The sequence below is a fragment of the Centruroides vittatus genome, unplaced genomic scaffold (genome assembly GCF_030686945.1).
Source record: "Centruroides vittatus isolate TY-2023 unplaced genomic scaffold, ASM3068694v2 contig_971, whole genome shotgun sequence".
In the NCBI taxonomy this organism is placed as follows: Eukaryota; Metazoa; Arthropoda; class Arachnida; order Scorpiones; family Buthidae; genus Centruroides; species Centruroides vittatus.
In genome coordinates, this window is record NW_027122644.1 from 3,734,780 (window position 1) to 3,753,681 (window position 18,902).

Below are 18,902 nucleotides of genomic sequence, written 5' to 3' on the forward strand. Positions count from 1 at the left end.
GAAAACGATCATGGGGTAAGAAAAATGAATCACCATTAAAAACTCCAAAGGCCGGTCTTCATCCAAAGAAGGGCATGCTCACTGTCTGGTGGGATTGGAAAGGAATCCTGTACTACAAACTGCTTCCACAGAATCAAACAATTGATTCTGATAAGTATTGTTTCCAATTGGATAAGCTGAACATGGCAATTAAAGAAAAACGTCCGGAACTGGCCAATAGAAAAGGCATTGTGTTTCACCAAGATAATGCCAGACCTCACACGTCTTTACGAACACGCCAAAAATTATTGGAACTAGGCTGGGATGTTTTACCCCACCCCCTTACTCACCCGACCTTGCCCCGTCAAACTACTATTTGTTCCGTTCTCTACAAAATTCCCTTCATGATAAAAACTTTGATACTTTGGAAGCTTGCAAAAACCACATGGATTAGTTTTTCGAGGGAAAAACTGGAAAGTTCTACGAAGAGGGTATTATGAAGCTGCCCCATAGATGGCAACACGTCATTAAAAACAATGGCGTATACATAATGGAATAAAAGTATATTTTTAGTATTAAAACAATTTCTTTTATTTCTCTTAAAAATCGTTACAAACTTTCCGAACAACCCAATAGATATTTAAAAGGAAAAATATTACTGTATGTGAAAGAAGAAACTTGTTCTGATTACTTACATGCTATGAAATTTTCATTTTTTTAAACTCTTTTGCCCTGTGGCACTAAGAGGGTCTTTTTACCATTCCCATCCTATGCCAAGCCCACAATGGAGGTGATCTGGGTTGGGAGACAGGGGGATCAACATATCCAGAATGAATATCTACAAAATATTCCTGGGGAGTTGGAATCATTCCCAGCATCTGGGATAATTCCAAAACCTTCAGAGTAGTAGGTTAATGCCATAACTATCTTGGCCATCTGGTTGTCTGGTTTTTGTATTAAAGAAAGTTCTGTTTTTTTTAAAATACTTTTTAAGTGAATGAGCAATTATTTTATAATAATACATAAATGAATGTGTATATCAAGAATTTATTCTAGTAAAAGTAAACAGAGATAATTTAAATCAAAATATCTTTGTTTACTTTTATTTAATAATGTATTCTGATTTTTAACACTTTTTCTATAATAAAATTTTACAATAAAATTATTATGTTTTTATAGATTTAAATATTTTTATTGCTGAATTATTATAATTTAATATTCAGAATCTTTCAGATATTTAAAATCAAATTATGGATATATTTTATATCAATTATATTTACTGTATTTTATGGACTACAAGACGCACTTTTTTCTTCGAAAAATTGCCTCCAAAATTCAGATGCGTCTTATAGTCCGTAGTGTCTTATAGGTATTTTTTTAAAAAAATTGCTTAAAAATTAAGGTGCGTCTTATAGTCTTTAAAATATGGTATATATTATTGCTCCAATAATTACTTAAAGAAATACTTAAAAAACTAATTAGAAAGAGAAGGCTAACTGTATTCTCAACATTGTTGACATTCTCTTTCTAATTAGTCTCAATACACACTGCATTTGACATAATTATTTGGTTTACAATGTAGTTTCTGATAAAAAAAAAATTAATTAATATTTATAAATTAAGTAAAAATTAAAAATTGATAAATTATACTTCTTGCTGTTCAATTAAAAATAATTTTCAAACACATTAATAAAATATTTGAAAGGAATAATTATTTTGAGTATTATCTGAATAATTCATTCTCATATCCAATAAATACTCTTCACTTTTTGTATGGAAAAAATGAGATAAATATCTTTATTATTTATTCATCTAATTAAACCCATAATAGATCAAAATGTAATAAGATAAAAAATAGTAATTAGTAGTATTATTAAATTGATAAAAACAATATATTTATAATTAAGGGGGCGTGTACTAGCCGCTGGAGGTACGGGTGAACTTTTAGTGAAGCTTGATAATTCTGTTTTGAGTGAATTGAAAACCTATAAGAAGCCAAAATATGACAATTTTAAAGAAGTGGTTATTTGTGAATAGACTTTCCTCGATTTTAATTGTGTGTTTATTAATAATTGCTGGGATTGAGTCCAATCCAGGCCCTTTCCCTTGATCTCCACAACAAATACGTCAAGAAGATATGCAAAGAAGGGGACAAGGCAGACCTTGCAAGAATAAGCTTAAAGAAAAAGAAAGGCAATTGAGCGATACAACTAGTGAAGATTATTATCAATTAGAGGATGTTTTTAATAAAAATAGTCCTGGGACCTCGAGAGCTACGAAAATTTACGACTACTTCGAAACTTCAAGAGATTTAGGACCACAAGTTCAGGAAGAGTCACAATTTACATTGAAAGCAATATACGAGCTAATTCAAGATAAGTTCTCTCTTCTTCATACGGAACTACAAGGAATTAGAGCAGAAGTCATTGCTTTGAAAGAAGAAAATAAATATTTGAATGGAGAATTGTCAAAATTATCCCATAAAGTAGAAGAATTAGAGGAAATATCTAATAATAATTGCCAATTGAAAGGTATGTTAGAATTTGAAATAGACCAGCTAGCTAACATGAGAAATAATAATAACATCATAATTATAAACTTTCCGTTCAACTCGACTGATCATGTAAAAGAAATTAATCAGTTTATAAAAAAGGGTTTGGGAATAATTAATAGTCACATAGAAGGAGTGGTTAGATTAACCAACAGTGAAATCAGACCCATAGTGAAAATATTATTGGGGTCTGTATATGATAGGAATCTGATTATTAAAGAATTCTGGAAAAAGAAAGGCGACTTCAATAATAAAGTGAAGGAAAAGATAATAGTTACTTCGGATTTATGCATGAGATCCAGAATGAGAAGAAAAAAATTATTGGCAATAATTAAAGAAGAAAAACACAATGGGAATAGAATTATTATAAAAGATGATTATTATATTAAAGACAACATAAAATATACATATGATATTAATCTAGATAAAGTAGTCCAATTGAATGATTTTTCGAGAAGGAATTGATCGTCATCATAGTTCTGATTATGGCTAGATAGAAGAAATAATAGTTAGTTTGAATGTTTAAATGCTAAAACTATGGTAATAGATAAAATTGAAACAGATTTGGCCTACACTTATTCCTTATGATAATCATTATTAAAGTTTTTTCTAAGTTAGGGGATCGAAAAAATGCCAACTATTCCACCAAAGTCATTATATCAAGTACATAATTGATATATTTCTCCTGAATTCTGCCTATCTTAAGATTGTTCTAATCTGTCAAAATCTTGTGTGGTATAATATAATTTCAGAACCTTATATAGCAACTGATATATGTTTCAGAATTTTTTACCATTAAATTTCTCCACCTGACTAAGATTTAATAATAAGATAATTCAATAATAATAATAATTACCTTGCAGTTGGTGCTATCCTAGATGTTGGGGTTTTTATTCCCCAAAAATTATAAGTGTCGTTTTATAGCGAGGCACTAGTGTTACGAAATAGATAGATCAACAAGATCAACAATGAAATACTAACTAAGCATTTTGTATGTGGAAAAAATTACAATTTGATAATAATTTGTATAATTTAAAAATTTTTTGTAGTTATGTAATATGATATAATATATCAAATACATATGTTTGCAGTATAGCAAATATATATCAATGTTGAATAAATTAGATACTATTATAAGATGTCAATATTTTATAATTATTAAATAACAAAATCAACTATGTTGGTATCAACTGATTCTCCTCCTTGTAACAGGTATACCCTATTACAATAAACTTTACTTACTACTACTACTACTATTTAAAATACTATTAAAATATTAATATTATTAATATTAATATTTATAATTAAATTATGTATAAATTTGAATTTATCAAAAATATTTATTATTTATAAATAATTTAATAAATTTTGTTTATTAAGCATAATAATTTGACTTATTACAAATTTTAAATTATAATTATAACACTTTGATCCAGTTTTATAAAGTTTATTAAATTGTTTTATGAATTTTCAAATTGTTGACAAAATTTGACAAACACATTGAAAAAAGTTCCTAAAATAATGAAGTAGCCTTTATTCCAAACAAACCTTTCTTTGTAGGCTACTGTTTGAATTTGTAGATTTTAATTATCTCTGCAGTTATATCTCTGCCAGAACTACCACTATTAGTAAACTAAAATTTATTATACAATTTTTATATAAATTTTGATGAAGGCCAGGTTTACAATTCTGAATTGTTTGCTATTATGTAAATTTAAATTTGAAATGTAATATTATTTGAATTAATTTTATAACAGTTCAATATTATGTTTATATAGCATAAATAGATTGTAATTAACTTTTTAATAAAAATTAATTGTAAATGTCTCAATGCAAATTTCATTAATTAATTATGATGAAAATTGGAAATATGTAATTAACTTAATCACTTTTCTGAAATTTCATTAAATGGCTTCTTTTGTGATTAATAACATTACTTTCTTCATAATATTAAACAGCAACTAAATTAAGTAATTCAATATTGTATCTATTTCAAATAAACATTTTATATATTTAATATGTACTTTGTTCACAATTGTTCGTAATCTATTCTGCTTTGTATATATGTTTTATTTATTTAATATTTTATTACTTAAATTACTATTTCATGCTCCATTCAGTGTTGCAGAATTATTAGAACAACATGGAGTTTCTACAACTCTCAGCTATCTTTATACTTGTAATAATAATTCCGAAGAAGTGAAAAAGTTATTAATTAAATTGACAAGAACTGCCAGCCGTCAGTAAGTAGAAATATTATATAATTTTTAATTATAGCAATTATAAATGAATACATTTTTAATATTTTAAGATATTTGATTTTAATATCAAATGATGCTTTTTTTATTTTTTATAATATAGAAAAATTATTTTATTCATCTATATGCTCATATATTATAAGATTTTTATAGACTATTACAAATAAAATTATACCATGTATATTTAATCAAATAATAGATTGAAACTTTGAACTTTCATTAAACTATAATACGACATTAAAGATATTTAAAAGTTGAAAGCATTAAAAACTTAATTTATAACTGAATATTTAATTGAAAAATTAATTAATTTGATATAATAATTAAATTAGTGAATACTCAAATATTATTATTTATAAAAATCAATCATTTTAATTAAGTACATTAATATGTTTCTTTGCCAATTTAAACTAATTTGTAACTTTCTGCATTTTATATATAAATAAAAATTTAAAGTAAAATATTTAAAATAAGAGTTGTTATTTTCTCAAGTATACAAAAATAATAATAAAATTATTTATTCATTTATATATTATTTTTATCTCAGATATTATATAGAAATATTTGTGATAAATTATCACATTTTAATTTATATTTGAATACTGTTTGTTAATAATAATTTTCATTTATTTAACTCAAAAAATATTTATTTTAAATATAAATAAATATTTATATATAAAAATTCTTTAAGATATTTTTTGACTTTTATAAGTATCTTAATATAAAAATTGATGAATAGATAAAAGAGTAAATTATAATTTCTTATTTTTTTAAATCAAAATATAATTTTGGAAATAAATTTTTAACATCTTATTTAGTTAGATTATAAAGATTTATAAAAATTTAAAGTATACCTGGATTCATTTAGAAGTATAAAGTATTGTTTAGTTAAATTTTTATATAACTTTTTATTAATTAAAATTGTTAAGATTCCTAATCTGATTACATAACATTTAGAAGCTTTTTTAATCATTTGTTAATTTATCATTTATTTATTATAGCATGTATTTTATTTTCAGCAGTGCCATAGTTATAGGGGATAGTAAGATTACCAAATTTTTTTAAAAATATAATAGCCTCAACTTAGTGCAGCAATCCTCATATTCAGAATATGTAATATTCTGCATATATACTTTAGCTTTCATTACATAAACTTAGGTTACTGTTAGGTTTTTTACACATGGATTGTAGCTAATAATGACAGCTGAAAAAGAGAAAAACATCAGTCATTTGTAGCAACCTTGTTCTTTTTGTGCTGTATGTATGTCTTAATTTTTATTGTGCATTTAACCCTTGCCCCCTGCATTATCAGATAATGTATAATTGTATACCTATTTTTAACAGATTAAATTAATAATAATTACCTATACCAGACTTGAAAAAGCAGAAAAATTAATTAAAATGATAAAGTTGAAAGCATTTATGTAGTTAGTCTTGCTAATATTAGACGTATTTGTAGGCCTATGCAATTTTTCAGCTTGTTTATCATTTACTAATCTAGCTCTCCCAGTGATTTATTTCTGTCTGCAGGACTGATTTATAGGTCTATGTATAATGTATAAAATTTATATTTGATTTTGATACATAGATAATTATGTGCTTATAAGTTTTTGCAGTGTAAACTGTATAGAATAAGTATATATTTTATATTTTTATACCTGAAGAGTAAATAAAAAAGCATTGATTATTTTAATTGCAATTTATTATAATGTTAAATAAAAACTTGTAAATAAACTGTTAGGTTTTCTCTTTATGCATTTAAATCTTTTAATTAAAATGGATTCAAAAAACAGTTTTTGTAAAATATGCTAAAAAAAAGTTAATCAAATTTATTTGAATAAGATTTCTGTGATTGACAAGTTTAACCTTATTATTTTTTTTGTTAAGAATGAGTCAGAAATGTTAAAGTCAAAACAGTTCACTCAAATTTTTTAATATAGCAGACACTTGGCAAATATAACAAATTATTCACATAATATTAAATATAGGAAAAGTACATAATATTGATAAATTAAACAAAATTAATTTATTAACAGGAATATGTTTCATTTTTTAAGTTTTGTATTCTATTTATGATTTCATTTTTAACATATATTTTAATTCTATGCAGTGATAGAATAGTTGACAATATATTATATATGTTTTTAATTTTCAAGAAAAAAATAAATCTTGGTAATTAAAAATTTCCATGTATAAATTTAAAAGATCTGAAATTAATAATAGTTGTATGTGAATAATGCTTTTTTTTTATACATAGAACACCATCTCTCGGAGAAGCTGAATGGAAGCAATTATTAAATGATATATTAGATATGCAACAAAAAATTTATAAGTGTATTACCCCAGTTGATTGTTATGAAGTTAGTATATGATTTATTTATTTTTCTTGTAAAAGTAATAATTTTTGATTATATTTTTATATAAAATACATATATATTATTTAAATATATTTCTGTTTCTTTTATATACAGAGAGTTTTATTTATCAATTATTATATTATTTTTTATTAAATTTTAGAATTGAAGTAATTTAAAGAAATTTTAAAGTAAAGTGTAAAATTTTAATGTTTTGAAGACCCATAATAATTATTGAAATTTTAATTCAGAATGATAATGACAAATTCAACAGGATATATTCTGAACAAAATTTATTCAGTTGTTTACATTCTTAATGTATAAATAAATGTGGCTTATTAATGTTTATTCAATATATATCTTTAATATTAAAATATAAAAGGAATTATTTTATAATCTAGTAGGTTACTGATTTAACAGACTAATTGGGAGAGTGTTTAAAATTACTCATTTTGCTTGCTCTCTTCCCAAAAAAGTTTTAAATTTTTTCTTTAGAATATAAATTTTTCAACTAAATCTGAAGTTTGTTAAATTGGCATTCATTAAATCGAGCAATTCTATATTATGTAATAATCTTAATTTTTTGTTAATATATTAATATGTAGCCTTAATGGTTATTTAATAACTTAAGAGCAAGTATTGAAAAAACAATCTCCAAAGCATTAAAAAAAGATTAAATAAAATAGTTAACAGATTTAGGTACAAATTTAGATTTCAATATACATAAATATTTTAAAAGCCATATCTACTATAAGATATTTAAGTATCATTTTTACACTGATAATTTAATAAGTAATTTAGTAAGTTACTTATTAATAACATTTCTTATTATTATTATTATTTCCTATTATATTATTTGTTTAAATTAAATTAAATTGATGATATTTAAATTAAAACTGATTAAATATATATATATAATGTATTAAATATAATAGTTGAATAAAAATATTATTTTTTGACAATTATATAATTTGTTTTAATATTAGATAGTTTTATGCAACTTTGTGATTGTTCATTAAAATTAAAAGTTGACCAACGGTATTTACATTAATATATAAAAATATGTGTATTGAAGACTCAAAATTGTCTTTATCTTCCTCTGTTATTTACAATCACTAACAACAATCTGACAATAATTTACACTTAAGGAGACAACCATTTATTTGAGAATGCACCTCCACAAAATTGTTTTTGGACTGTTGTTGGTGATTTTAAACAATGGAAGAGGAAGATGAAGACAATTTATCTACAATATACATATTTTTCTGTATTTAATCTATAATTGTTATTAACTTTTTTAATATTTTTGTAAAATTTTTGTTATATTGATTTATTTTTGAATTAAAAAAAACTGAAAATTATAATAATAGTTTTATAAAAGTCTTTAATAATTTAATAATACAGTAGAGCATCGATTTCCGACCCCCGATCAACTGTCACATCGGTTAACTGACCACATTCTAGTCGGAAAATTCAAATGTCCGCTAGTGATGTGGTGCAACAATATTTGGCTATGTCTTGGCTACTTTAATATTATTTTTGTTAAATTTTTGCGTGTTTTAGCTGGAAACACTGGCTCAACCATGAAAGGGAGGCCAGTATTTAAACCAGGCTTAATTTTCTATTTTTCTTTATTTCTGTATTTATTTTCTGCAAAATAAAGAAATAATTTAACGATTATTATTTTTAAAAAATTTTGTTAGGTTTAACATCGATGAAAATTCAATGTGAAGTAGGTTAATAGCGATATACTAATATGCTTATTACATGGGATATACTAATATACTAATACACTATACTATAATGTATTTTTTCATACTTTTCGGTTATCCGTTTTTTCAGTTATCTGACCAACCTCAGTCCCCAATTGAGTCGGATAATCGATGCTCTACTGTAAATATTTTAAAATTTTTATATTTTATAAGCATAAGTAAATTTTGGATTGTGCCATCCAATTTCTGGATTTGTGGTCTGCCAGAAAGAACACTTTACAACTTGTTTATCAATAAAATAATCAACCATTCCAACTTCAGCAAAAATTCTTTAATCCTAAGAACGTTTTCAAACGCATTAAGCGTCCATCTTCAGTTACATCTTTAAATTAAATATGAAATTCGAACAAATATTACGTAAATTAACGGTACGATTACAATAAATAAATAAATACATAAAAAATAAAAATAAAATATAATAAACAGGATTATCCTAATTTACAAAATTATGCCAATATTTCATAAACAAATAAAAATAAAATAAAAATAAAACAAAAAATAAAAACGAAACAAAAAACCAACGTGCAGTTTAAACCAATCACAGATTATCGCAGTATTTCTTTACAATTGCCTTCATCCGTCATTAAAGATTTAAAACAAGACCAATATCAGCTCTAGGATTATCGTACTTTATGTTTAGTCTAAATCATCGCACAAAGATTTCCAAGCTGTGGAAAGCCCATCAGCGTCCCTATAATTAATGCATTGCGTACTTCTCTGCGCTCTGTGGATTTCCAATTTTTCGAAAAACTTTATTGCGTGTCTCGATCTAGTAGACCTGATGATAGAGGCTTGGTCCCAAAAGACTGTGATGCCTTGCTGCTTAGCATAACTAGCCAGGACGGTACTATCAACTGATTTTTCCACCGATCGCTTGTGTTCATTAATCCTCTTTTTTAAATTTCTCAAAGTTGCCCCTATATATACTAATTTAGAATCGAACCTATGATCCCTTAATGGTATCGAATAAATTCCTGTTAGTGAGTTACGCTCATACTTCATCTTATCATTCCTTAAAAGCTTGTATATGGTCGGATTACGTCGATAAATAACTTGCAAATTCCTACTCCTGGAAATCCTTTTAACTAACGGCTTAAGAAAAGGAATGTAATCGAGGATCACTTTTTCTCTTGGTTGGTTTCTATTCCTCCCACGTGTTCGGTTATGGTCCTTCTTGATGAGAGCATCTATTTTTTCTGTTCTGTAGCCATGTTGCAAAGCCGTTGTTCGGATGTATTGTAGTTCTTTAATTGTATCTAAAACATCGGTGCAGTGTGTGTGTGTGCTCTCTGTATCCACGAGCGAAATACTGCCATCTTGATATGCCCAGGGTCTGCGGAGTTCCTAGGGATAACGATTGGGAATGATGTCAGTTTGCGATAGACATTCGTGCGGATTTCCCCTCCTACACATGTTATAGTGAGATCCAAGAAATTAACACTGTTATAACTTTGCTGATCCAAATCTAGAGTTAAACCATAGAGGTTTTTATTCATTAAATCTATAAACTTTTTGATGTTGCGATTGTCCTTCCACACGATAAAGATGTCGTCGACGTATCTCACGTATAATAAAATATCATGCTCTACTATCTGGAGAATACTGCTTTCTAGCTTGCGGAGTACCAATTCGCAGAGTATATAAGACATAGGGCTACCCATCGGTACTCCCCGCCCCTGTATATAAGTTTCGCTAGAGGAGTTAGGGTGAATCTTATCACTCTTTGTTGCAATGCTTCCAAGTAATTATTCGGGGCAAGAGGACATTCCGTGCTATCGATGTATTCATTTAACTTTTCCCTATACGAGCTTCGTTTGATGAGTACAAGACCTTTCGATTTGTCCACCTTTAAGAGAACCACATCATTTTTTTGGAGCCATTCCTTTGTTTCTTTAATGCACTGCTGGAAAACTATATTTGTTGAGTTGTTACGTTTTACTTTTTCGGCATATATTCTTGTTTTCCATCTGTAATAATCCTGTGTGGTTAATTTCATACCCTTTATGAGATTTTCAATGTTTGGTATAATACTTTCCGACACCTCTAATACGCCTGGAAAGTATTATACCAAGCGTTGAAAATCTCATAAAGGGTATGAAATTAACCACACAGGATTATTACAGATGGAAAACAAGAATATATGCCGAAAAAGTAAAACGTAACAACTCAACAAATATAGTTTTCCAGCAGTGCATTAAAGAAACAAAGGAATGGCTCCAAAAAAATGATGTGGTTCTCTTAAAGGTGGACAAATCGAAAGGTCTTGTACTCATCAAACGAAGCTCGTATAGGGAAAAGTTAAATGAATACATCGATAGCACGGAATGTCCTCTTGCCCCGAATAATTACTTGGAAGCATTGCAACAAAGAGTGATAAGATTCACCCTAACTCCTCTAGCGAAACTTATATACAGGGGCGGGGAGTACCGATGGGTAGCCCTATGTCTTATATACTCTGCGAATTGGTACTCCGCAAGCTAGAAAGCAGTATTCTCCAGATAGTAGAGCATGATATTTTATTATACGTGAGATACGTCGACGACATCTTTATCGTGTGGAAGGACAATCGCAACATCAAAAAGTTTATAGATTTAATGAATAAAAACCTCTATGGTTTAACTCTAGATTTGGATCAGCAAAGTTATAACAGTGTTAATTTCTTGGATCTCACTATAACATGTGTAGGAGGGGAAATCCGCACGAATGTCTATCGCAAACTGACATCATTCCCAATCGTTATCCCTAGGAACTCCGCAGACCCTGGGCATATCAAGATGGCAGTATTTCGCTCGTGGATACAGAGAGCACACACACACACTGCACCGATGTTTTAGATACAATTAAAGAACTACAATACATCCGAACAACGGCTTTGCAACATGGCTACAGAACAGAAAAAATAGATGCTCTCATCAAGAAGGACCATAACCGAACACGTGGGAGGAATAGAAACCAACCAAGAGAAAAAGTGATCCTCGATTACATTCCTTTTCTTAAGCCGTTAGTTAAAAGGATTTCCAGGAGTAGGAATTTGCAAGTTATTTATCGACGTAATCCGACCATATACAAGCTTTTAAGGAATGATAAGATGAAGTATGAGCGTAACTCACTAACAGGAATTTATTCGATACCATTAAGGGATCATAGGTTCGATTCTAAATTAGTATATATAGGGGCAACTTTGAGAAATTTAAAAAAGAGGATTAATGAACACAAGCGATCGGTGGAAAAATCAGTTGATAGTACCGTCCTGGCTAGTTATGCTAAGCAGCAAGGCATCACAGTCTTTTGGGACCAAGCCTCTATCATCAGGTCTACTAGATCGAGACACGCAATAAAGTTTTTCGAAAAATTGGAAATCCACAGAGCGCAGAGAAGTACGCAATGCATTAATTATAGGGACGCTGATGGGCTTTCCACAGCTTGGAAATCTTTGTGCGATGATTTAGACTAAACATAAAGTACGATAATCCTAGAGCTGATATTGGTCTTGTTTTAAATCTTTAATGACGGATGAAGGCAATTGTAAAGAAATACTGCGATAATCTGTGATTGGTTTAAACTGCACGTTGGTTTTTTGTTTCGTTTTTATTTTTTGTTTTATTTTTATTTTATTTTTATTTGTTTATGAAATATTGGCATAATTTTGTAAATTAGGATAATCCTGTTTATTATATTTTATTTTTATTTTTTATGTATTTATTTATTTATTGTAATCGTACCGTTAATTTACGTAATATTTGTTCGAATTTCATATTTAATTTAAAGATGTAACTGAAGATGGACGCTTAATGCGTTTGAAAACGTTCTTAGGATTAAAGAATTTTTGCTGAAGTTGGAATGGTTGATTATTTTATTTTATATTGTCTCTTCAGTAAGGAAATATAGTTTTATTTAACTTGTTTATCTCACAAGGGGAGGGCACGACCTGGGAAATTCACTTTGGGATGAGACTTGGTATATAGGTAGTACTCCTTTGGGATGTTCAATCCTCAAAACAAGAAAGCGCAATGGCCAGCCAATTTTAAGAAAAAGGCCTTTAAAAATTCGAGCTCAGCATATGTACTAATAAGTTTCGCTAGGTCGGCAGCTGCTGAGCAGCTCGGTCGACATCGTTCTTGGCTACCGCCAAGTCGTTCAGGCTTCAAATCTTGGTCTCAATTAGTATTTTTTTTTTCTTTCTAAATTTTTTTTAAATAAGTATTTTGAATATATATAAATATTAAAATTTTATTATAATAAATAATTTCATTTAAAAAAATGTTTAACACATATTACATGTCATTTTAATTATAATAATACAAAATAATAAATAATAGTTATAAATAATTAGTTATGAAACAACAGTTTTCATTTATTATTTTATTGTATCAAATTTTTCGAAGGTTACTACTCTTATTAATTCTCACCACTTAAAAATAAAAAGTATGAAACATGTCTTTTATATTCATCCTTTACTTCCATTTTAACAAAAATAAACAACTAAAATGTTTCCAATTCCAACAGTATTACATAAATGAGATCCAATTTAACACTTCAGTGTGAAAATTATCACATTAGACTGACATTTTCAACAGCAAAACAAGATTTTTCTCAAGGTCATAAAAATGCCCATGGACTTATGGACTGACCTGATATTTGGAGTGTCAGTTTACTTTTGGATTTCGAAGAGATCATAGTGTTCCGTAATATATCACACCATAATACAAATAGTTTCAATATTTTACAGTAAAATGTCTGTGAATGAAGATACTATCAGTTTACCAATAGTTGATGATGATGATTATTAATACACTTATTTTGTATTATTATAATTAAAATGACATGTAATATGTGTTAAACATTTTTTTAAATGAAATTATTTATTATAATAAAATTTTAATATTTATATATATTCAAAATACTTATTTAAAAAAAATTTAGAAAGAAAAAAAAAATACTAATTGAGACCAAGATTTGAAGCCTGAACGACTTGGCGGTAGCCAAGAACGATGTCGACCGAGCTGCTCAGCAGCTGCCGACCTAGCGAAACTTATTAGTACATATGCTGAGCTCGAATTTTTAAAGGCCTTTTTCTTAAAATTGGCTGGCCATTGCACTTTTTTGTTTTGAGGATTGAACATCCTAAAGGATTACTACCTATATATCAAGTCTCATCCCAAAGTGAATTTCCCAGATCGTGCCCTTCCCTGTCAGATTAAGTCCATTTATTTTACAACTATTTACAGTGTCTACTCGATTTCTACCAACAACTTAGTCTTAATCCTAGCTTGTTTCTCCTTGTTCAAATGGTCATGTTGCTTTATATCCAATTTCAAGATTCATTGGCTGACCAATCCAGAGCTGGGTTTGGGTCTGTCTCAGTTGGCATGCCTGTCTCAACTTGTTCAGGATGACTCATGCTAACCAACCCCCTCCAGAAAACCGGTTCTGATGAGTGGAAACTTGACTCACTTTGTCCCTACTTGTTAGACCTACCTTACAGCATAAGAAACTAGTTAATTTTAATAAAATCTTATGTTCTTGATACTTTAGCAAATATTTTACTTTGAAAAGAAGAATTTGTATAAAATTAATAAAAAATAGAAAAAATTCAGACAACCAAAATTGTAGTAAATTATTAATATTGCATTTAGAAACAAATGTATTTATAATCCATATTTGTAAATTTTTAATCGATTTAATTGATTCAGTTATAACTTGACATTGTTCAACTATTTGTGGTTGTCTTGGTTGCTATATTTAAGAATAATTTAAATTTAGAGTATTATTTTATTAAGTTCTAATTTATAAAATTTTTTAATTTAGATTTTTGTGGAAGCTTTACTTTGTTCTGGTAAACTAGAAACAATTGGATTGGCTGCAAGAATGATTGAATGCAATCTATCCAACATACCAACTTCACCTGTTGGTTTGAGCTATCTTATTCATCATAAGAAATTGGATTACTCTCGAGCTGTAAAACTAGTACTTTCTGCTGCAAGAGAATATTTTAATTCTTCTGAAACTCCTTCTGATCCCTGCATGAATCTAGCTAGGTTAATATTTTATTTTTATCTTTTCCATTTAAGTAATTTAGTGACTGATATGAATATATATTAATTAAATTTACTAACATATTTGTTATTTTTGCAGGGAGTGTCTTCATCTGATCGAAGATACACCACCTGTTATTGAAGAAGAACTTGATTTAATATCATCTCTACCATTACTACAAGAATTTTCTATAAATATATTACCACTAAAAGGTTCATAAAATAAAATAAATTTTGTATAACTTATTTACAAATTTTTAATTTATTAAATGTCTTATTTAAAATTAATATATAAAAATTTTATCTGTTAGTTAGGCTATGTGAAAATCGCTTGGAATTCATTAAACAAGCTCTAAAAGCAAAGCCAAAAGCATATAAAAATTCACAAAAGGTGTCATTTATATTAATGAATCAAAAAAATAAATATTTATTATATTAAAAGAAAGACAAATATACTCATTATGTTAATTTAATCTTTTCAGTTATTACGACTGTCATATTTTCTTCGTGTCTGTGGTCAAGATAAACAGCAGAGGGAAGGAAAAGTATTATCTTTAATAGCTGAAGTTGCTTTTGAGGTTTATAATTTTCTTCTAATATTAAAGTTGTAAAAATAAATTTTATTCTCTAGTTATTTATTCAGAAAAATGTTTATTTTAGGCAAAAGATTATCAAGATTGTTATAATATTTGTCAGCAACTAATGACTGGTGGTCATGAAGAAGGTTGGTCAATATGTCAAAAAATGGGAAGTTGTAATGAATTTAAAAATATTGAAGCAAAGTATGTAGCATTACTGCAATATTTTTAGTATATTATTTATATATCATTTTAAAGCTGTAAATATAGAATTTGTATAAATCTTAATTATTCAAATTGTAATAGGTTAAATGACTACTCACCACACCAAATTAATGATAATGACACACTCGGAACAATTATGAACCAAATGTTCAAAAACGTTTGTTTCCTTTTGTTTCATTATCACACCATAATCAGTTCCGAGTGCGTCATTGTAATAGGTTATTGAATTCATCAATATATAGATATATTAATATAGATTATCAATAATAGGTTATAGAATTTATAGCTTAATTTATGGCAAGTTTTCTATAAAAACATAAAATAGGTAATTACAGAATTGAAATATGTATTATTTTGTGAAGAAATTTTTTAAGCAGACAATAATTTACATGTATACATATAACTATTGGTCAGGAGAGCAAGAAAATTATTTTAATTAGCTGTTAACAGTTTAATTACAAACCTCATAATAAAGAAGTTATTTTTTAAAATTATATTAATTACATTATATAATATATATGTATATATAATTATAAAAAATAATGTTCTAATTAAGGAAAAGACAGTTTAATTATGTAAATCTAAAAATTAAAAATTGCAGCATAATAGCATAATTTTATAACATTTATATTTAGCTTACTTCTTATAATCATATTAAAAATATATAGTTTTCTTACATAACAAATATTCTTTATCTTTATAAAATTTCCTATATTAAATATTATAGAAAAAAAAATAGTAAAAAATCATTATGCAATCTTTTTTAATAAAATTTCTAAAACAAATTTAAATTTTAAATATATATATTTGCTTACAGTAATTCAGTGGCATAGCGTGGGTGTCAGCCACCCGGGGTGGAGGAAAATTTTGCCATCCCCTTATTTAGGTATTATTATTATTTATTGTGAAATTTTGCCGCCCCCTTAAAGTGCCGCCTGGGGCGGGCCGCCCCTGCCGCCCCCACTACGCTACGCCACTGCAGTAATTAAAACATAATGTAAATCTTGTATACTTCTGTGTAAAAAATCATTCCAATATTCTTTAATAATAAAATATTAATATATTAATAATAATCATTACAAAAAATATACTCTTAACATTTTATCTCAATATTCATTTTGCTATATTTTATTTCATGATAGATTTTTCAGTTTTAATCTCTGAAGGAATTAAGTTGTTTATTTTGTTTTTGTATGAAATTATATTGTACAAAACAAACATTGATAAAATTTAAAACAGCATTTCTCAAATTATGGGTCACATTAAAATTTTAATGGGTTGCAAAATGATACTATCTTCCATAGAAATACTTGTAATTCTTGTATTATTGAAATATTCCCTAAGAACTATAAACAGTAGATGTATCTTTGTGAATTGCTTTTTGTCCTTATGTTGCAATATGAAACTATGAGCACTGAGTTTTGCTCTATGAAGGACTCATCATACACTATTGATGTAGTCGGAGTAATCATACAGAAGTCAGTAGACACAGGTTTATTATTCCATTGTTATAATAAACCTGTGTCTATGGCCTTTTGTGTGATTACTCTGATTACATCAATAGTGTATGATAAGTCCTCCATAGAGCCAAAACTTAGTGCTCATAGTTTCATATTGTAGATGTATCTGTTAAGTATTGAAATACTGATATATTGTATGTACTGGATAAATAACGATAAAAAAGCACACTTTTAACAATCCAGCAAATAAAATTTACTAAAATAAAAATGTTTTCGAGTTGGTATTGCAACAATTGGAAAACAATATACTACCCAAATTTCAACACCTTATTATTTTATACACTAGATACGTGGATGATATATTCATCTTATGGCAAAGAAAACCAAAACCTACAGCAATTTTTAGAAGTGATCTATGATAACCCCTACGGATTATTCCTACAATTAGACCAGGAGAGTGATACTACTGTAAATTTTTTGGGCATTTCCATCACTTGCAAACATGGAGAAATTTGGACCAACTTATACAGAAAACCATGTTTTCAATCCATTTTAATTCCATGTAACTCTGTCAATCCTCTTCACATCAAATTAGCAGCATTTAGATCTTGGATAAGATGAGCTTATATGCATTGTACAAGCATAAATGACACAGTAACAGAGCTGAATTACATCTTAAGGATTGCAAAACAACACCCAATGGAAATGATAAAGAAATTAATCACAACCTTTCAAGCAACCCTACGGTTTTCAGAATTTTAAGGAACGATAAAAAACATTATGACCGTAATTCGGCCACGGGAATCTATTCCATCCTGTTAAATGATCAACGTTTCAGATCTAATCTAGTCTATGTGGGTGCCATGATGTACAACTTACAACAATGATTCAAGGAGCATAAATATACAATTAATAAAAAGCTCAATAACACCACACTATTAGATTATGCATGGCAACAGGACATTCATATCCAATGAGAGCAAGCATCAATTATCAAACCAACAACAAATATACACACAATGAAATATCTTGAAAGATTAGAGATCTTTAAAGTGCACAAGAGAACTGGCTGCATCAACCATAGGGATACAGACAAAATGGCTACTGCATGGTGATTTTTTTATGAAGACTAATTTTATTAAGAGACGCTTTTATTTTTATTAAGAAACATTTATTTGTTATTTATTTTATTTACGTTATTATTTATTTTATTGTCCACAACTACATTTTCAGTTATTTATTTATGTATTTATTTCGGAATTCTTGTTTTCATTTATATTTAAATTTACATTCTATTTTCACGTTCTATTTTATGGTAACTGATGAAGACCGGTTAAAACGATCGAAAACATTTTTATTTTAGTAAATTTTATTTGCTGGATTGTTGGGTGTGTTTTTTATAAGTATTGAAAATTTTTTAGCAGCTGTTTTTCTTATAATTATTATTGTTATGTAATAATATTGGGTTGTTTGGAAAGTAATTTCGTTTTTTATTACTAGAGGAATTAGATGTATTTTTATCAGCCAATTTGATTTTAAACCACATTTTCATTATATAATTTGACAGCTGACATTTTAAGGCTTATTTGTAAGAAATTTTGTTTGATTCTGTACAATTGTTTTTTTTTGGCGACCCATCAAATATGGAAAATCGAAACCATCATTTTCGGCATATTTTGCTTTTTTATAA

General features: G+C 27.5%; 1 protein-coding gene across 1 annotated transcript in view; it reads left to right on the forward strand.

Moving 5' to 3' along the window:
• LOC136985582 (NBAS subunit of NRZ tethering complex-like) overlaps positions 1-18,902 on the forward strand; it is a 93,869-nt gene that overhangs the window by 46,592 nt on the left and 28,375 nt on the right. Inside the window, exons 29-35 of the mRNA XM_067282900.1 lie at positions 4,651-4,773; positions 7,046-7,148; positions 14,723-14,952; positions 15,050-15,162; positions 15,261-15,340; positions 15,432-15,527; positions 15,610-15,731. Of these exons, the coding sequence (XP_067139001.1) occupies positions 4,651-4,773; positions 7,046-7,148; positions 14,723-14,952; positions 15,050-15,162; positions 15,261-15,340; positions 15,432-15,527; positions 15,610-15,731 (867 nt within the window). The remainder of the gene's footprint in view (positions 1-4,650; positions 4,774-7,045; positions 7,149-14,722; positions 14,953-15,049; positions 15,163-15,260; positions 15,341-15,431; positions 15,528-15,609; positions 15,732-18,902) is intronic.